At 34.8% G+C, this 21,989-nt stretch overlaps 1 protein-coding gene across 1 annotated transcript; it reads left to right on the top strand.

Annotated features, from left to right (window-relative positions):
• Window positions 1-1,073: 1,073 nt before the first annotated feature.
• Window positions 1,074-21,754, top strand: LOC146139864 (uncharacterized). Its single transcript, XM_083392539.1, has 23 exons — window positions 1,074-1,139; window positions 1,318-1,395; window positions 10,092-10,295; window positions 10,358-10,421; window positions 10,958-11,032; window positions 11,170-11,387; window positions 12,249-12,383; window positions 12,495-12,650; window positions 12,746-12,811; window positions 13,057-13,273; window positions 13,582-13,766; window positions 13,964-14,035; window positions 14,095-14,292; window positions 14,750-14,821; window positions 14,972-15,166; window positions 16,415-16,486; window positions 16,654-16,848; window positions 17,523-17,594; window positions 17,702-17,896; window positions 18,280-18,351; window positions 18,643-18,831; window positions 19,642-19,713; window positions 19,794-21,754. Exons 1-23 carry the CDS (start codon window positions 1,137-1,139, stop codon window positions 20,043-20,045), a joined length of 3,057 nt encoding a protein of 1,018 aa, XP_083248665.1. The 5' UTR covers window positions 1,074-1,136; the 3' UTR covers window positions 20,046-21,754.
• Window positions 21,755-21,989: the final 235 nt, after the last annotated feature.

The raw sequence follows: 21,989 nt of genomic DNA, 5'->3' as shown, positions 1-21,989 counted from the left end.
ATAAGTTTTCTTCAGGAGTGTATTTATATAGCCTACCTATATTGTGGTAAACAAAGGTTCGCGAAGGAATTTTGCAATTTATTTTATATTATATGGATAACATCCATATCATTCATTTAAGCATATTATTGTACAGTATGTCTTTTATTTTTTTATTTTCCTGGTTGTAAAAAAGTTTCGGGTCCTGATATATTTCAAGGAAGCAGACAATCCCTGGTTTATGCTTACCTGCAAATAGCTTTTTCGATGGGCTTACACTTTTCGTAGTCACTTGGCTTTTTGTCCATATATGTACGAGAAGTTCGATGATATCCAATTGGAGTCGTTACCTCATGCCAAGTAATAGTATCGGTATCGGTAGGCCACTGGTCCAAATCGATTGTGGTATAGGTGCGGGTACGCTACCAAACTGAGTAAACACATCATCTATAATTTACCAATACCCGCAGCAATTTCCAGCTTAGAAGGTAAGTTTTTAAAACCAATATGTTTACAATTGAGTTCATTTAATTCTTAACACGCATAAATAAAGTTTCACCTAAAACCTTAGCTTTGAACGATTTAATTTTTTTTAAATAGCTTTGAACAATTTAATTTCTTATATTTTGCTTGTTTGAACATAATAATGACTTATATTAGTTATGGATCGGATCGCGATACTTTTACGCAAAATACCGGGTATCGGTATCGAAATAAAATGTCGAGGATCGGACATTCCTTGCTAGAAACAAGCTAATTTGCGCTAATGACGCTAATATATTTGTGCCCAGAACCAAAGTCTGGTTTAAAATCAGGAAAACTTTTATTTCAAATATAAATCTAGAGTATAATAGGATTGGCCCCGTTTGGATAAAAACTAGGTAAAATAAACACGTAACAAAGCAATACAATACATTTGTCTTGCTAAAGTTGAAAAAAAGGGAACTAGAGCACTAAGTAAACAGACGAGATTGTTTCAACTTGGGCTTTACAGGTTGTTAATGATTGACATAACTACATCGACAAGCGCATTTTCGATCGCGAACCCTCCTGGGAATTGTAGTTCCGCTTTTTCAGTAGGCTACACTGCCATTCCCAAACTGTAGTCTTATATGAGCTGGTGAACAGAGCAATATCAAATTCAAATAAAAGATCAAATGGTAAGTCTTATAGATCTATGTATTTTCAGTAAGGCTACATATAGGCTACGCAAAGCTCATAGGCTCAAAAGTTGTTTTGCAGCATAGCAGCACAATAACGATAATTAAATCTCTTCTTCAAACTATTAGTTTGTACAACAACGAACCATTCTACATGCTTCTGTAATACTTATTGTAGGATAACGACGACGTGCAGGATTATTTGATCAATACGGTGCTGAAAATAGGAAGTGATTTCAATGAGGAATTGCATCAGGTCGGTATTTTTTGAAGTGCTATCAGTAGTAAATTATTGATGGTTTTAGAGATGTTTTGTAGCAACGTTACAAAAATCAAAAATAGATTCAGTTGTCAAGTGTAATGACCATACTGCGAAACAAACAAGGTATTTTATTTTTTCAAACAAACGATTTGTCGTAGTTTGAGCGACACGTAACAAAATTCGAGGTTTACCGAAGTGTACAGCATTAGAAACTGTTTAAAGGCTTCACCACATTGGACATTTGTTTATCCACAAACATTTTTTATTATTTCGACCTCCGACTATACTTGGTTGGTGTAACTGCCTATCGTTGTTTCACAAGGCATAACTTTTGCAAACAGACGCTGCAAGCCGAGACTTGGCCATTAACCAGAAGGTTTCGCAGTTGGACAGTAATAATATAAGTAAACTAACACCCAGTGTTACCAAAGCTAAAATGGGCGTATACCACTTTGTTAATAGAAATATTTTTTTGAAAAAGAGAATAGGTAACCATGCGAGATTTTGGCATTGGAGTTTTAAGCGAAATGCGCTAGAGCAGTGGTTCCGCTTTTTCGAGTGCATTGCGAAGCTATTTGAAGTAGGCTACCTCAGACTGCGACTGCGAACGCTTTGCGGTCGCCAGCTCTGTCGTTCGCTACGCAACGCTGATCATATTTCGTCTGGGCAAACATGATATCAGCCTACACAAGCGCAAAAGTTAAATTACGTTAGAACGAAAGCTGTTTCACGAATTCAAAAGCTTAAATTTATTTTTGAAAAAAGCTATACACGATAGCCTAATAATGATAATATTAAGTAGTATTAAAATAAACCGATTTCAAGCCGCAAAGCATTTTAAAAGCATATGGTTAAGTGATTTAATCTGTAAAAGGCCCCGTGTTATTTTCACACCAAATCTAAAGGCTTTAATAAAATTATACACAAGAATCTCTATTTTTACACTGTTCTGCCATGTTTTTCTGGTTACTATTACAACATACCCGAATGTGGTAGAAACGACGAGCTTCAATATTTAGGATTTTAAGCTATGCGTATTGTCGATAGAAATAATTGGTGCAGGTCTAGAATCCTACCACAATTGTTAAAGCGCACTTATTTGGGTTAGGGTGCGAGTTAGCGTTTCGGTGGGGATGAGTCGAGTATTAGTGTTTTCATTATTTAGTAGTAATACATAATAGAACAGGGGTTCTTAACTTTTTCACCCTATTACCCTTTTCTGTCGATATCAAAGTATTACTACCCAAAATGTGGCCCGAAAAAAAAAATTTTTTTTTGGACACATGTTGTTTTTGTCCGAATTATGTGGCCCGAAAAAAAAAATTATTTTTTTGGACACATGTTGTTTTTGTCCGAATTATTTTTATGTGGCCCGAAAAAAAAAATTTTTTTTTGGACACGTTGTTTTTGTCCGAATTATTTTTATTTATTTATTTTTTTTTTCAGTCAATTTTTTATGGCTCACTTTTGACAAGGAAAAAAACATAGTTGGAACATGAAATTTTCACAACTGTTAAATACCCTCCCAAAGTTGTTTCTAATATAAAAAAAAATTGCCTAGGAAATTTCACAAATGTTAAAGAACCATTTAAAGCTGATGTTAAAATAAACATTTTACCTCTTGATAAAAAGGGGAGTAATTTAGGGGGGCAAAATTAAAATTCGGCCGTTTTTGTGTTTAGAGGTGTCTAAAAAACTAAAGAAAACATTGTTAAATAGTTTTCAATTATAAAGACAAATTATAGATTGCTCCTCAGGCCAATTTTGAACTTCAATTTAAAATAATTAACCTATGGGGGAAAACAACTAAACAAAAATATAGAAATTAAAGTGATTTCATTCATAGAATAAAAACTGGAAACAGAGTGGTGTACACTGCCTCCACAATTTTTCATTTCAATCTGCGGCGGTAAAATATGTTGTTTTGTAAAAGCAATAAGTTAATTTACTAAGAGAAGCCTCTTTTTAAAAGGCAAGTCGCACGCGCTTAGTTTCCCTGAGACAAGCCACTTCGCACAATGAATGTTGTACGCGCTGGACAAAAAAAGCACAGTAGGCAGCCAGACGCTTCGCGGCCAGAATAAAGCAAGCGATATGAACAAATTCAGCATTAAAGGTTTTCTGCCGCTAGGTTAGAGTATATAGCTGTAAAGAACTAATTCGATTACGTCACACTATTGACTTTTGTCCCCAATGAGAGGCGTACAGGGGTGCAAGAAAAAATTGTCAAATATTTTTTAATTATAAAGACAAGTTATAGGTTTGCTTCGCAGCCAAATTTATATTAAGACCACTGACAATCATTCTTGTAAAAGTGCACCATGTCCAACCTATACCACACAACTTCGGGCCACATCCGCTTTTGCCTGCTAAAGCACCGAAACTGGAAGCACAACATTGGGAGTATATGGACACTGACAAATAAGACCCGTTGAAAGAATATAGAATAACTAAGGAATGACACCCTGGTAAAGTATAGTAGAACTGCGCTGTACCCCCCTGGTATAATATAGTAGAACCGCACCATACCCCCTGATATAATATAGTAGAACCGCGCTATACCCCCTGGAAAAATATACAAAAACCGCACACCCTGTCTAGTTATTATTATTATTTTTTTTTTTTTCAGTCAATTTTTATGGCTCACTTTTGACAAGGAAAAAAACATAGTTGGAACATGAAATTTTCACAACTGTTAAATACCCTCCCAAAGTTGTTTATAATATAAAAAAAAATTGCCTAGGTTCTAAGGGGTGGTTTTTAGGGGGGTAAAACTGTCATTTTTTGTTTATTTTGGTTTTCGGCACTATGGCTCACTTTTGACAAGGAAAAAAACATAGTTGGAACATGAAATTTTCACAACTGTTAAATACCCTCCCAAAGTTGTTTCTAATATAAAAAAAAATTACCTAGGTTCTAAGGGGTGGTTTTTAGGGGGGCAAAACTGTCATTTTTTTTTTAATTTTGGTTTTTGGCACTTTTCAGAGATAAAAAAATGTAAAAAAAATCTGATATATTTATGGATGATGGATACATGACATATACAATGCTAAGTAACAAAATTTTAAACATTAGCCCTGAACTGTTTATCCGGGGGGGTCAAAATGCACAACACTTTAGGAAATTTCAATGATATATTTACACTAGAAGGAAATGACATAAAAATCTGAAAATTTCACAAATGTTAGAGAACCATTTAAAGCTGATGTTAAAATAAACATTTTACCTCTTGAAAATAGGGGAGTATTTTAGGGGGGCAAAATTAAAATTCGGCCATTTTTGTGTTTAGAGGTGTCTAAAAAACTAAAGAAAACATTGTTAAATAGTTTTCAATTATAAAGACAAATTATAGATTGCTCCTCAGGCCAATTTTGAACTTCAATTTAAAATAATTAACCTATGGGGGAAAACAACTAAACAAAAATATAGAAATTAAAGTGATTTCATTCATAGAATAAAAACTGGAAACAGAGTGGTGTACACTGCCTCCACAATTTTTCATTTCAATCTGCGGCGGTAAAATATGTTGTTTTGTAAGAGCAATAAGTTTAATTCACTAAGACGAGACACTTTGCACAATGGATGTTGCACGCGCTGGACAAAAAAAGCACAGCAGGGAGCCAGCCGCTTCGCGGCCAGAATAAGGCAAGCGATATGAACAAATTCTGTACTGAAGGTTTTCTGCCGCTAGATTAGAGTAGATAGCTGTAAAGAACTAAATCGAACACATCACACTATTGATTTTTGTCCCCAATTAGAGGCGTATAGGGGTGCAAGAAAAAATTGTCAAATATTTTTCAATTCTAAAGACAAGTTATAGGTTTGCTTCGCAGCCAAATTTATATTAAGACCACTGGCATTCAATCTTGTAAAAGTGCACCATGTCCAACCTATAACACGCAACTTCGGGCCACATCCGCTTTTGCCTGCTAAAGCACCGAAACTGGAAGCACAACATTGGGAGTATATGGACACTGACAAATAAGACCCGTTGAAAGAATATAGAATAACCAAGGAATAACAACCTGGTAAAGTATAGTGGAACTGCGCTATACCCCCCCTGGTATAATATAATAGAACCGCGCTATAACCCCCTAGCAAAATATACAAAAACCGCACACCCTGTCTAGTTATTATGTGGCCCGAAAAAAAAAATTTTTTTTTGGACACATGTTGTTTTTGTCCGAATTATTTTTTTTTTTTTTTTTTTTTTTTTTTTTTTCTTTCAGTCAATTTTTTATGGCTCACTTTTGACAATGAAAAAAACATAGTTGGAACCTGAAATTTTCACAACTGTTAAATACCCTCACAAAGTTGTTTCTAATATAAAAAAAAATTGCCTAGGTTCTAAGGGGTGGTTTTTAGGGGGGCAAAACTGTCATTTTTTGTTAATTTTGGTTTTAAGCACTTTTCAGAGATAAAATAATGTAAAAAAAATCTGATATATTTATGGATGATGGTTACATGACATATACAATGCTAAGTAACAAAATTTTAAACCTTACCCCTGAACTTTTCATCCGGGGGGTCAAAATGCACAACACTTTAGGAAATTTTAATGATATATTTACACTAGAAGGAAATGACATAAACATCTGAAAATTTCACAAATGTTAGTGAACCATTTAAAGCTGATGTTAAAATAAACATTTTACCTCTTGAAAAAAAGGGGAGTAATTTAGCGGGGTAAAATTAAAATTCGGCCGTTTTTGTGTTTAGAGGTGTCTAAAAAACTAAAGAAAACATTGTTAAATAGTTTTCAATTATAAAGACAAATTATAGATTGCTCCTCAGGCCAATTTTGAACTTCAATTTAAAATAATTAACCTATGGGGGAAAACAACTAAACAAAAATATAGAAATTAAAGTGATTTCATTCATAGAATAAAAACTGGAAACAGAGTGGTGTACACTGCCTCCACAATTTTTCATTTCAATCTGCGGCGGTAAAATATGTTGTTTTGTAAAAGCAATAAGTTAATTTACTAAGAGAAGCCTCTTTTTAAAAGGCAAGTCGCACGCGCTTAGTTTCCCTGAGACAAGCCACTTCGCACTATGAATGTTGCCCACGCTGGACAAAAAAAGCACAGCAGGGAGCCAGTCGCTTCGCGGCCAGAATAAAGCAAGTGATATGAACAAATTCAGCATTAAAGGTTTTCTGCCGCTAGATTAGAGTAGATAGCTGTAAAGAACTAAATCGAACACATCACACTATTGATTTTTGTCCCCAATTAGAGGCGTATAGGGGTGCAAGAAAAAATTGTCAAATATTTTTCAATTATAAAGACAAGTTATAGGTTTGCTTCGCAGACAAATTTATATTAAGACCACTGGCAATCAATCTTGTAAAAGTGCACCATGTCCAACCTATAACACGCAACTTCGGGCCACATCCGCTTTTGCCTGCTAAAGCACCGAAACTGGAAGCACAACATTGGGAGTAAATGGACACTGACAAATAATACCCGTTGAAAGAATATAGAATAACCAAGGAATAACACCCTGGTAAAGTATAGTGGAACTGCGCTATACCCCCCCTGGTATAATATAGTAGAACCGCGCTATAACCCCCTAGCAAAATATACAAAAACCGCACACCCTGTCTAGTTATTATTATTTTTTTTTTTTCAGTCAATTTTTTATGGCTCACTTTTGACAAGGAAAAAAACATAGTTGGAACATGAAATTTTCACAACTGTTAAATACCCTCACAAAGTTGTTTCTAATATAAAAAAAAATTGCCTAGGTTCTAAGGGGTGGTTTTTAGGGGGGCAAAACTGTCATTTTTTGTTAATTTTGGTTTTAAGCACTCTTCAGAGATAAAAAAATGTAAAAAAAATCTGATATATTTATGGATGATGGTTACATGACATATACAATGCTAAGTAACAAAAGTTTAAACCTTACCCCTGAACTTTTCATCCGGGGGGTCAAAATGCACAACACTTTAGGAAATTTTAATGATATATTTACACTAGAAGGAAATGACATAAACATCTGAAAATTTCACAAATGTTAGAGAACCATTTAAAGCTGATGTTAAAATAAACATTTTACCTCTTGATAAAAAGGGGAGTAATTTAGGGGGGTAAAATTAAAATTCGGCCGTTTTTGTGTTTAGAGGTCTCTAAAAAACTAAAGAAAACATTGTTAAATAGTTTTCAATTATAAAGACAAATTATAGATTGCTCCTCAGGCCAATTTTGAACTTCAATTTGAAATAATTAATCTATGGGGGAAAACAACTAAACAAAAATATAGAAATTAAAGTGATTTCATTCATAGAATAAAAACTGGAAACAGAGTGGTGTACACTGCCTCCACAATTTTTCATTTCAATCTGCGGCGGTAAAATATGTTGTTTTGTAAGAGCAATAAGTTTAATTCACTAAGACGAGACACTTTGCACAATGGATGTTGCACGCGCTGGACAAAAAAAGCACAGTAGGCAGCCAGACGCTTCGCGGCCAGAATAAAGCAAGCGATATGAACAAATTCAGCATTAAAGGTTTTCTGCCGCTAGGTTAGAGTATATAGCTGTAAAGAACTAAATCGATTACGTCACACTATTGACTTTTGTCCCCAATGAGAGGCGTACAGGGGTGCAAGAAAAAATTGTCAAATATTTTTTAATTATAAAGACAAGTTATAGGTTTGCTTCGCAGCCAAATTTATATTAAGACCACTGACAATCATTCTTGTAAAAGTGCACCATGTCCAACCTATACCACGCAACTTCGGGCCACATCCGCTTTTGCCTGCTAAAGCACCGAAACTGGAAGCACAACATTGGGAGTATATGGACACTGACAAATAAGACCCGTTGAAAGAATATAGAATAACTAAGGAATGACACCCTGGTAAAGTATAGTAGAACTGCGCTGTACCCCCCTGGTATAATATAGTAGAACCGCACCATACCCCCTGATATAATATAGTAGAACCGCGCTATACCCCCTGGAAAAATATACAAAAACCGCACACCCTGTCTAGTTTATTTTGCTATTTTACCGTACTAAATATATAAAACACCGTTATTCAGCAAAATATAGCACGCTCGTCTTAAAACTAACTCTAAACGTACACTTGGTAGCTATGCTATACCCCAAGCAACCCCACTAAGAATATCTTCAAAAATAAGCACTAACAGCAACGCAGTTATCAAGCTTGCTCGTAAAACAGCCTTTAACTGAGCTGATTATGACAAAATTTATCACTATCACGACACAATTCCAAAAGTAATGCTTGTTTGGTTGTTTAAAAAGAACTTAAAACATAAAAAAGTAAAAGTAATAAAGCAACTTTGTCACTTACAGCTGTGGCATTGTTTGTTACATCTATAATTCTATATATTCTGGTTCAGCTGATTACCCACCTGCTATCCCGAAATTACCAACATGTGGGTAAGTACTAATTATCCATAGGTTAAGAACCGCTTCTTTAGAACATGGGTTTAGTGCAGAGGTTCTTAACCTATTAAGGGTTGTCCCTTTCATGTCCCTTTTACTCTCCAATATTTGTGGCCCCTTGTTAAACTTTTAGAAAAATATAATACAGACATCATCAGGAAGATTTCTGAATTTATTATAAAGTACACAAATTTAAGTGTTACTTGCCGATAATTGAAAAAAGTATATTTTGTTGATGGCCACCCGAATAATGCTCGGTAGCGCCCTCAGGAAGCGAAGTTTAGAAACGTCGTCCTACGAAATTGATGTGCAAATGGCTGGACAGCACTTAAAGACGCCATGTAAATTACAAAACGAACTTTTTTGTAATGTTGTACTGCATAAAAGCCTAGTGGATAGACATCGTGGTTTTCTTTTTTCTCTTTTTTCATGTTTAAGTTGTTGGAAGTCAGTTGCTAACCTTTCGGATAAATATTATTCACGTTTGGTACCTTGGCACCATTTAGGTCACGCACATAACGCAGATAACAAACGAAACATTTCTTAGTTTTGTTTGCGCTGCAAAACTTAGCGATAAATGCCATATCAGCACAAACAAATTTTCTTTAGACTTTATAGTCTTGATCAAAGTCAGTCATTTATAAGCTCTAGTCATTTATATGAGAAATATATTTCGCCCCACAATAAGGCATCATTATTCTCTAGAAAAAAAACCAACGAAATAATGCAAACACATAAACTGGTTGGTAGCAATTAAAAGTATACGTAAAAATATATTTTATAATATTTCTCTTGTAAGTGCCTATAAATTAGAAATGAAGACAGAAAAGTTAAGAATATTTGTTTCAAATAAGTCATTGTCGGCATTTATGTGTAAGGGCGAGGAGATATCTTCTTTTTTACACATTTAGTTTGCCATTACCTTTTTTCTTTTCCTAGGCCTGTGGTTCTCAAAGTGTTTGCTATATTCCCCCTTTCCAAGCGCAAACACTGTCAATTCCTCACGAGCAAAACACGAAGTATTTTGTCTATATTTATTCATAACTTCGATGTACCCTGCTAACAGAAAAACTAACCTATACATGAAAAGCTTCGAAAGTACAGTATTTAGGACCATATTCGAAAGTTTGTCACTAAGAACTGTATTACGAAAGTTTGTTGCACGAAACAAGCAATGCAGTCTGCTGCAAGGTGTTTAAAACCATGTCGTTTTTTGATGTTTAAAAATATATGGCATGTTTTATGACATGCACAAAAAGAAATCTAGTTACCTGTTTACAGGGTCGCCAAGGTGGAATTGAAGAAAATGTATTAAAACGAAAATGCGAGCTTAATGCCATGATACGTTTTGGGGAAGAAACTGAAGGGTTTGGACAGGATATGGTTGACCAGTTTCAAACAATGTTGATTGACAATCTTTCCGAGTGTTTTAAGCAGTTTAAAGAACAAGAAAAAAGTAACTGGATAAATGACGATTTAGATGCGGTAAGGAATGTACAATTAGCCAAAAAAAACTTCAATAACTAATTGAAATACAAATGTTCCAGCTTTCATCAACGGCTAGCACCTATTCTGGCAGCACTATGTTGTATGACTACTCTGACAATCAGCGTAAGTGTTGAAGTTTAATGGTGCCCAGTATAGGGGATTCAGGAGTGCTACTGACTTCCCAACTTTTTTTTATTTCTGAATGTCTTAATTAAAATACCCGTGCACGATTTCAGGTAATCCTTTAGATTTAAATGGTACTTTGCCTATTGGAATCTTTAGCCTAATAGTGTAACATTATTTAACTTTGCTTAAAGTCCACAGCTTAGCACTGCGTGGATTAAAAAGATAAATTTTGAAAAATTACAAATAAACGTAATATTTGGCGGTTAAATCTATAACGCTTTGCCTAAATCATTGTGTCATAGGTAACACTATCTAACTGTTTGAAACTATAAACAAATATATGCTTTTTTTCTGCCTTGAACTTCTCTGTTAGATTCATACTGATATATATCAACACATTTTTTCAATGCGTCAAAGTCTCAAAACTTAGACGCCATAATATAATTACAAGCACATGCCAATCGCACAAAACCTAAATATTAGCCTTTGTGGCATAGCTTTATAATGAGTTAGCGTCTTTGTATTTCCGGCAGATTCTGACCAATTTGAAGAAGATGCGCGGCAATATTACTCCCAACCAGAGCCTTCTGTGGCATGTGAACCCAAGGGTACGTACAGCATTACAGCTCATTGTAGTGTCATGTAATCTTTGTCAGCTATTCGTAACGGAAAAATTTCTCCCCAATCCAATATTACAAACATCCACAGCTTTAAATTCCTGCAGTCAAATTGTCGTGTTTTGCAGACCGAGCGAAATTTAGCCCACCTTCCAAAAATGCTGTGCAAATCGTTCGGATTGGTGATGACGGAAGAGGGTATTCAATACACCGTGATGAGCTAACGCGCGTATTTCGCCAAGTTGGAAACACGCCGGTTGCAATCTATTCGTTGGCCGGCGCTTTTCGCAAAGGAAAGTCTTTCATGCTCAATCTCTTTCTTCGCTATTTGCAATCATCAAAGCGAGCTCAGATGGTTCGTATAAATATTGTTGAAACATAATTATATTTTCCACTTTTAGCCACACGTGAACTTGTTGGGCTTTAATTTTGAATAAGCACCCGAATATGACAAACAACCAAACGTCGCAGGTTGATTGCTCCAACCGCTTTTGGCTATTGTAGTCTTTTGATGATTTGGGTGATTCAGTAGGATGACAAGATTTGTTTGAAGTTCAAGGTTTTCATTTAACATTTTATTATAAAATTAAGCTATTTATCTCAATTTTTGCACCTAGAGCGATTGGATTGCCACATGTTGATGTTGTATAGCAAATCCAATCGCTTTAGGAAAAATTGAATCTAATCTTATTTGCCCAATACGTCATTGACTGCAATCTCCTGATTCAGTTCACCAAAATTGTAAGTGTGCCGCCGAGAATTTTTTTACCATGTTAGTGTGCTTTAAGCGTTACAAGTTTGAGCAGCACTGTTTAATATTGTAGCAGTGATTTCAAACTGTTTGCCGCACATTACCGGTTTGCCTCGAGAATTCGTGCGTGGCGCTTTTAGTAATTTTGAAAAAAACAAAATTTGCGAGACTTGCACGTTAGCCGTCACAAAAGTGACGATGTTGGTGTCTACCTATAGCTTAGCTGTGTATTACGGGCAATTGTTAAGCTGTAATGAACTTGTTTTGTGGGAGGTCTGCCTTGAAAATTTGTTTATTGTTTAACGTGCCGCAAGCAAAAAGAGTGTGGCAACCAATGATTAGGAGGCTTTACTATACAATTATTCTAGCATATACTTACTTCACTTTGTGTGTTCTTAAGTGAGCAGTTTACTCCCCTTATATTTCACACTAACGCATTCTTACCTCGGTTTATAGAGTGGCGGTTGGTTAAGGGAAAAGGGAGAGGAGTTAACTGAAGGTTTTGGTTGGAGAGGTGGATCCGAACGCATGACCACTGGGATTTGGATTTGGGAAGAACCGTTCTACATCGAGACCGCTACAAGAGGAGAAGTAAATTATTTGAGCAATTTAACTGTTAACCTTAAATTAACATTTGTATAGTCATATTTTTTCAGTTAACTAAAATAACTCACCTTTTTCACACTTATTATATATATACAGGTGGCATTGTTTCTAATGGACACTCAAGGTTCCTTTGACAACCAGACAAATATGAAGCAATGCTCTATTATATTTGCATTCAGCACTTTAATCAGCTCAATGCAAATTTACAACATAAGTCAACAGATACAAGAAGATCATTTACAGCATCTTGAGGTGAGCAATTTGTTTGGAATAAAACTAGATTTTTTTACACCCTCTATAATACTTCTTGTAATTTGTATGATTATGATCATGCTTTGGTTTAACAGCTTTTTTGTGATTATGGCAAAGCGGCATCGGGCAAGACTGGACGTTCCCAGACAAAGTCTTTTCAAGTATGCAGTGTAACTTTTACGGCCTTTTAATTATCGTTAATCTATCGCGTTCTCGCTAAGCTGGTGAACAAGTCAAGCACATTTATTAGATATTATTAAATACCAAAGTTGGTTGATACTATTATTTGAGGTAGTTTTAATTCATTGTTATCATAGCTTTGAAAAGTTGGAATGTGGTATTTTAATTTCAATAAATTATATTTCATGCAAATTTTAAATGTGTAATATTTTTATTTGTCTTAAAGAAACTTATGTTTCTAATTCGCGATTGGGGCGACAGCGATTTTGATTACGGCATCAACGGCGGCAAAGAAATTTTAGCAAGAGAGCTTAACATCACCACCGAACACAACGACTTAACAACAGTAAGAAAAAGCCTGACAGATTCGTTTGAGGAGTTGTCATGCTTTCTTATGCCCTATCCGGGAAGAAATGTGGCTGTGAGAGGAAAAAAAGATGGAAGTAACTAAAACTCAACGGTTGGTAAAAATGGGATTAGTTTTTCAAAGAATTATTAATCGAACACAATGAAATTATTTACTTCTATCAACGATGTTTAATCCAGCCATATTTTTTTAGCCATGTTCAAGCTTTAATTAAACGGACGATATACCAACACCATGATAAGTGAATAAACAAAATTATGTAGTTACATAGTCAAACGCATTTCAAAATTTGTCAGTCAAATCTCGTTTGATATTCCCTTTTAGAAAAAATTACCCCTGGTGTTTTTGTTATCTAATGTCAGCTATGTTTGATTTGGAATCTAGACGTTGATCCGCTCTTCTTGGATTTGGCTGGCTGTTTGGTGAGACATTTGTTTTCACCAGAGAAAGTGACTGTCAAAAAAATTAACGGAAAAGTTGCATCAGGATACGAAGTGGTCACCTTCGCTCTGGCCTACTTCGACGTTTTCGAGAGCGGAAAGATGCCAGACGTAACAACCATTTGGGAGGTAACAAATCTTGGTTCGATTCCTTAAAGATAGTATAACGATCTAAATTGCTGATTTGATACACGGAAAGTTTACAAAATCTGGTTTCAACCGAAATATTATTTGTAATCCTGTGTTGCACTCACATTACTTGCTGCAAACCAACACTTGGAAACTATGAAATTCTGCCAACCCGTATGTTGTCTTGCGTTATCCAGGCAAACGCTAGAGCGACCATGGAAACAGCCCGAAAGAAGTTCCTAGACGAATTTCGAGGAAAACTGGAAAAAGTCAGTTTAATTTAGCATTTCGTATTCCATATTGCACTAAAAAACTTTTGGATTCACAGATATGCGGAAATAAACTTCTATCCGATGAGAAACTACAACGCAGTCAATTGGCTATAAAGGAAGAGGTTTTGAGGTCATATGACATGCAACCAAAGTTGGGAGCAAACTCATTTATTTCTCAAACGTCGCGTAAAAGCCTGGAAAAAGACATGGATTCACACGTGCAACTTGTGGTGCAACAAAATAAAGTTCGGCGGGTGGGTTAAGGCAACTATGATTTTAAATCAAACATACAATGCCTTTTGTTTTGATTCCTTGAAATTATTTATTTTTGTTTTCGGGGTAATAATAAGCAATCGTTTAAAACATGGGTTCTTAAACTGGGGTCCGTAAACTAGTTTTAGGGAGTCCATGAAGGCCAAATTGAAATATTAGTGTAAATATATTTAGGAAGTAATCAATTTTTTAAAGAAAACAGTTTGAATAAAAATAAAACGGTTTTGCACTGAATGTATAGACTCTATTCCACGATCACATTTTTTGACCGAAATCAGCAGATTAAGAAGTCTATTTGTACTATGACGTCAATTTATGACCTCATTTTGATTTTTTTTTGCCTACCGTGGTCCACGCGAGGCAAAAATAAAATTTAGGGGTCCGCGGTAAGAAAAGTTTAAGAACCCCTGGTTTAAAACAACATTTTTTGTTTTGCAGTATGAGTTGCAGGATTCCATGAGAACCATTGTAGAAAAGGCCCAAGCCAACTATCAGAGTAAAATGGAAGAAGTAAATACACATTTTCTTAAGGGTTAATTTCATACAGTAAATATATGAATAATATTGTTACTGCTATGTATACTTATTCAAAATACTGCTATGTATACTTATTCAAAATGCGATTCGATTGGTTTATTATAATCTCATTCTATATTTCAGTTAAGTGAAGGCAAAGCTGTTGACGAACATGAAACTGAATCAATTGAGAAAAAGGCTCAAAAAGACGCCCTTGCTTATTTCAACAAAGAAACTCGCCAAATGCCGCCGGATATTATCGCTGAAGGAAAAAAAGTTTTTCAAAAAGTCTTAGATGAAACTTACAAACGATTTCAACACGAAAACAAAATCAAAAAGGTTTGATACACAGCCACAGAATTTAACGTTATTATAAAAAGACCAGTTACTATAGGGATCTGTATTGAAATATGACGTTTTGTTGTAAAATATTAATTGCAAATAGCAGATTCATTTTAAAACAATCAAAAAAGTAACCCAGTACAAAGGTGTAATTTCGTTAGTTGTTTTTCTACTAACTCTACTAAAGTTGAGTGGCGGTTCTGCGTATTTTCGGATGACATCAAAAAACAGATTTTAATTTAATGTCACAACGTTATGCCATAACGTGACGTCACAAGGTTACATCTCAAAGTGACAGAAAAAAGAAGAACACCACACGTTTGGTCTACAATATGTTACCGATTATTGCTGAGCTAAAAAAATCTCTTTTATTTTATTTAAAGTGACAAAATGTTATTTTTGAAGGCGAGACGTTTTGCCTTCTATGGAAATGATTTTAATAAAAATCTGGTATGAAACACTAGAAATACAATCAAATGTTTTGCAATTAGGTAGGTATAGGCAAAAATACAGTTTGGGGAGCGTACCGCCACTTAGCCTATTCTCTGATGTATCCGCACCTTATTGAATCGCCTGCTTTTCATAACAATATATTAAGATATTTCTCTCACCTGAAAAAAGGTTTCTGATATTTGCAGTGCTTTTAATTAATTTTCTAACTATATCGTAAAAAAATAATATGTTAATTGATCGTCATAAAGATAACATTTGAAGATAAAAGAGCAAAAATTGCTATTATTTTCATTTTTCGAAAGCATTGTAAATATCAGAAACCTTTTTTAAAGTTATTATTTTTTACCATGTTAAACCGGTGGTGATTACGGTCCTGATTCAATAGCTTTATCCAGGCCAAGTTTCCACAGTTTAAAAAGCTGTTCTCAGGCAGAATCCGAAACACGAATTCCCAACAAAATATTTATTTTTGTTTTTACTAGTTTTTCTAAGGATGCTTTGCGCCTAATGTAGTTAGCACATTTTTTCAATGCCATGTGTCCAATATAAGTGTCAATTACATCAACACGTTAGTTAATTTCTAGTCATTTCGATTTTAATTCTATAGCATTTCAGAAAAGCACTAAATTCCACTGAATTAAATGATTAGAATTTTATCAGAAACCGACATCTAAAGTCACGAGGCGAACTAATTGCCATTGTAAAGTCTTTAGCTAAACTTTTTTCTTTATTTTAGAACTGTAACAATAGGTTTGTAACGCGACCTTTAGAGTAACTGAGAAATCTTTTCAGGATAAGTTGGATAATGACATCAAAACAGCATCCCGAAATGCACTGGGAGAATATCGAAGTCTTATGGAGCAGGTTGGGTCTAAAATATGGATTGAATAAATTCAGTTTTGTTTGAATGATATAACCTAAGGAAAAACTGTATCGCAAATATATGATCCAGAAATACCGACGAATAACAGTCCTACCTTTCACGATGGTTTGCTGCTTATACATTATGGCGCATTTCATGTTTCTTATAGAACTGCAATGACTGCGCTTTAACGAAAGATAAGATAGAGTCGTTACATGAGTCGGCGAAAGAGAAAGCCCTTTGTGTGTTTGATTCTTCGGCTGGAGTAAACGACCACCCATTGGGAAAGACAGAACGCCAGGAACTACTACGGCAAATCGACATAGAAGAGAACAGATTTAAGCAAAACAACAAACTTAATGAGGTTAGTTGTTTCATTTTACTGTTTTATTATCGCCATGTACTCCATATAGGACATTGGTCTCCAGTCACTGAAGGTCGACGGCGCCCTATAGCAATATGAATAAGTCGTTGTAAATTAGTTGGTCATTACGTAATTTAGTACACTTACGGGTTGTCATAAATTTGTAAAAAATACACACAAGTAACTGATTTACCGCAACAAGAGCCTAATCTGGAATAGACACTTTCTTTTTTGAAGGTGACCGTGTTCAATTGTAATCATTTAGACTTAATGTTTGGAAATTATTTTCATTCAGAGTCTGAAGCACACGAAGCTTCGATTGTGTGGTGAAAGATAGTGATTCCAATAGTTTTATAAAAAATAAATAAACCAATACATCTAAGTGATTTCAAACCTGACCCTACTATACCTTTCTATAAAATATTATACAGTAATTAACAAGTACAAATGTAATGAAGGACAAAAAAGATACTGATTTAGCCTTAGTTACACCTACTTGCAACGGGTCTTTTTCAGTATGGCATGAAAAATTCAGTATAGGGCCGACCTTATTAGATATAGGCGTATATCAGCCTGACACTTGTTACTATACCCATCGTCAAGAAATAAATAAGGCAGCAGGACGCATGTAAACAGAAAATGCAAACGTGTACATGTTCGTTTTTGTCGTGCAGAAATTGAAAAAGGAAAAAATGCTGGAGCAAATGAAAATCGTCAAAGATATTTACACATCTGCCATGAATGAAGTGAGTTGTTGTTTTACGCGTGTAGTAGGTCTTATGTGACCCTGAAGACGTTATAATTAAAGCCAATAACACGTTTTGCTCCAGGAATTAAATTATATTTTTCTTAGGGCTGCGGAACCGAATACGTCGATGTTTCTTTGATCGAACAAAATCACAAAAAGGCAAAGCTGCAAGCCAAACAAGCTATTATCTCTTTGCGCGAAGAAAAAGGCTCTGTGTTCGTGGATGGGTGTCTGGTTCAACTTGACGACTTTCTCGATAACGCTCTTCAGCAAATAAAGAACAAAAATGATGCCAGAAAGGTATTAGCCCGTAAATTATTTAGTTTGTTTTTTTACCTTTAGTGTCAACCGTTTACCAGCACGCAGATAATGTATATATTACTTAGACAGCATCGAATAAAGACACCAATCGTTATTTGAACAAATCAGTAAATCAATTTAGTATGCATTCAAAAGTCTGACTAATTTGACAAAAGGCACTACAAACTGACCACTTTGCCTTTTTACGCTTTATTTTTGTGAGTTTTTTGTTAAAAACACTATATTTAATAATTCTAAATACAGTATATATATTTGATTAAAAACATTGACTGATTAAAGCATCAAATATTGTGTTGAAACATATCAACATACAGCACACAGTTTTTACATACGTTAAACGACAAAATTGTTCATTTTTTTAGCAAGAGCGTTGCAGTTCGTTTAAGAATACGAAACGTCGTGTGTATATCGGCTACCGAAAAGAATTAGGAAATGTAAGTTAATTTAATACATAGCCTACGACTGTTTGAGTATTAAATATATTCATTTTTCACTAATGTTGCTTTAAAGTCTAGTAAACACAATTATACGGGGTGTATTTTATTTTGCCAGATATTTGTGGGTAATTTTAAACAATCCCTTTCTAAACGTAATTGTTTATTCCGAAAAATAGCTTACAAAAGCAATTGGTGGATTTGTGGGCTTACTTTAAACTCGTTGAAAAACGTCCCTATAGTTAATTAACGTTAAGGCAAAGTCACGATTCGGTTTTCTGTTGTTTCCAGCCGAAATTGCCTTGTGAAAAAAATGAAGATTTAAAATGTCGCCACACAATGTATCGAGATTCTGCACTTGAGGAGTTCAGTCTCAGCAAGCAGGAACCTCACAACGAATTTGAATTCCAAAAAAGCGACCTCCGATCGATGATGGACGACCTGTATACGTCCACGCGTGACAGAAATATACAAAATACGGTAACAATGAGTTATATAGCATAAAGTAACAAAACTCTTGACAACTTGCGAAATGAACGTTGCGGTCGTTAAGTTTTCAAAACGCCAACCGTTTTGTTATTCTCCTACGTAATATAGTGCTGGTGGTATTTGTCCGCGTAGGTGCTGTATATTTCATCTACCTTGATACACAGTTGTAACTGATCCTAAATCGTATAACTAATATCTATTGCAAGACGTAATAAAAATATCAAAGCCCATACAGAAGTAGGTATCAATTTGAACGTTTCGAATAACTCTTTATTCATTTTCAACTTCTCAACATAAAGAGTTATTCGAAATGTTCAAAATGATACTTACTTCTGTATGGGCTTTAATATTTTTATTACGTCTTACTACAACCTCCAACCACTATGCTCCAAAATATCTATTGTAATTTTAAACTATATCTCTGCTTCTTAAGCAACATGGGGGCGCCTGACGTCACACATACACTCCTTATTGCTGGAGAAAATGTGCAGTTTAAAACATTTGCGATTTGTCTTTATACGAGAAAAATATACGTTGCGATGCTCGAATTGATTTGGTAACTTGAATTATATAAGTAGTCGTTATATTTGCCGCACTTGTCCAAAAACTTTTTATCAGGCAACAAATCGGAATTATTAGGGGAATTCTACATTTGCTGTTATGTAATTGGCAATAGTAGAATTCATACTTATTTTCTGGTTACATTTAACGCTCTGTATTCTCTGTCCTCTTTGTTCTGTATTCACCCTAAAAAAGCGGCCACATTAAAGAGGTAAAAAATAATTCTTTTACATTAATTAGGAAGGAGCAAGACAGAAGATTAAAACAGAACTTGAAAAGGGAAAAAACAAATATATGCAGAAAATGTCAAAGGTTTGTAAAACTTTAGTAATATAGTTTAGTCCTTCTGACAATTCTAAAACAGAAAAAAAATGTCTGTTAACTCTTTGAAGACATGTGAAAAAGATTATGTGGAAGAGAGAGACTTGGAAAGAGACCACAGTGGATACATGAGGGACATCATATCTGACTTAAAAATACCAGATGCATATTTCAAAGTAGAGATGATTGATGATTTTAAAGAAGACCTCAAACGCCAGTATGAAACGTACAAAAAGCTAAACGAATCGCACAAAGGTTTCTTTCGTAAAAGAAAAGAAAGTGTTCAAAGTGGTTGGTCCACCGTCAAAGGCTGGTTTTCGTAAACAGTAAAAACATGTTTATTTCGATATGTGCGGTATTTTCGCCCTTGAGTCTTGACGAGCTTAGCTCGTTTTAATTTACAAAGAAAACCAAAAAAAAAAACAGCAGGATTTTGCATCACACAGGTTGCAACCTGTTTGTCTGCGTTAAATATAATATTAAAGTAACCAAACTTTCGATGTAACATTTAAAACACACGTGTTTTGTAAATAGCACGCAAATAATATGCTTGCAGTTGTTAAACAATACAAGAATTTTACAATAAATTAATTATAAATAATTTGATTCAAATTTTCGCATTACTACAAATTAACCGCAGTGATCTTTCGAAAAGCAAGTTTTCTTTTGAAATGTTGACAAATAATCAACAAAATCGATCGCTTTTACCAAGGTTTAAGCGTGCATCTGTCAAATTTCAGATTCCAAATGTGGACATTTGGCAAATCATGTTGCATACATAAAAGCTTTAAATTTATAAAGCTAACGAAACAACTCTTGAATCAAATTGAACAGTGTTAACAATCGTCTTATGTTTAAATTACCACACATATCAGTTCGTATAACTTTAAAAAACGCCTTTCCGTGGTTATGTGGGTTATTCACCAGTCTTAGTGTAAAATTATATCGCGTGAAACCTTCAAAGATAACATTTTGCAACAGACTTCTGGCGTTGACCTGACCAATCAAGTTTTTGCGTTTTTTGGCATTTGCTGTGCTGTTCACAACGAAGAACAGCTATCGTCCTTTTTGTTATTAACAGCTGATTTTACGCAACCATCGTTGGATATCTAGACTCCAACGCCTATACTATAGTGGTATATATCCGTTGAACAATCGCAAGCTTACCGACCTAGACGCTTAGTATTTTATTATAGCCTATGTGTGGTCCTACAAGCCGTATAATCACAATATCAAGAGACCTCTAACCTGTTTAGTAATTCGGTGGTTCATAGCTGTAGTTGTTTCGCAGTAATTAGGTTTGTTAGAACAAAGTGTAAAAAACATTAGTACACATTAAGTTGTACAAGAAAGCAGAAACTATCCGAAACGGTGTTCTGATAACATTAATGGTCGTACGCCGTACCGGTAAACAATATATCCTTTTTACCAAGCCAAGTCGCTAATTATTTGTTACCTTTAATTTTTTTTATTTGCGCAAGTCTCTCTTTCGAAAATGGAAATTTTGCTTAATCAATCGATATAAATGCGCCTTTTGTACTTCAGGCTCACTCTTTACGTTGTTTCTGTTTAGCCATGCAGTGGGGTTAATCATCCTCATAAGTTGTTTGCCAAAAATATTGATTAATGGCAAAATATCAAGCAATAACGATCTCACAGATTACTAAAGAATGTCCATATACTTTAAATAGCGGCAGTAAAATTACAACAGGTTAAACCAGTATTACCACACAGCAATCAAAACTTGCGCTGCTATTGAGGAAGCGTCGCTACGTGGATGAAACGGGTGATTTTCTAATTTTATTTATGTGGGACATGAAAAGTTTATTATAACGCTTCGCCAGAAAAACATCCAATCTTGAAAACACCAGGTGTTTTAGCGTACTAAACAATTGCGTTTGCATAGTTTAAGTTGTATATTTTAAATTTAAAAGGGCTTAGACAGTTTTCGTTGATTTCGCTAGTTCCGCGGTTTCTTTTCAAGTAGTGGTTCTCAAACGTTTTAACCTGACGGCTCGAAACATATACGGATCTTTTACTTTTTAAACAAGAAAGTTGAAAAAATACTGTGCAACTACAACTCTGTACAAAAGTTTAAAAAAATGAGACGAATTTGCTGCAGCAATAATAAGAAATGAAGAAATGCTGTGGCGCTTTTCAACGTTTTGTATTACTTTTATTTATCTTAAACGACAGAAATGTTGCCTCACTTCACCTAAATTTCTGGTTTTGCGAAAAAGTGTTAATTTCGAATGTAAAGTTGTTTT

This window comes from Ascidiella aspersa, chromosome 6, assembly GCF_963924565.1.
Source record: "Ascidiella aspersa chromosome 6, kaAscAspe10.2, whole genome shotgun sequence".
NCBI lineage: Eukaryota > Metazoa > Chordata > Ascidiacea > Phlebobranchia > Ascidiidae > Ascidiella > Ascidiella aspersa.
The sequence above is the reverse complement of the archived record's forward strand: the minus strand, read 5'-3'. Positions and strand labels throughout refer to the sequence as shown.

What these genes read in the sequence shown, in the direction of transcription:
- LOC146139864 (XM_083392539.1), top strand. An exon ending in ACGTAACAACCATTTGGGAG is followed by an intron (nt 13,767 to 13,963) that starts GTAACAAATCTT and finishes TGCGTTATCCAG; the next exon opens with GCAAACGCTAGAGCGACCAT. An exon ending in ACCGAAAAGAATTAGGAAAT is followed by an intron (nt 18,352 to 18,642) that starts GTAAGTTAATTT and finishes TGTTGTTTCCAG; the next exon opens with CCGAAATTGCCTTGTGAAAA.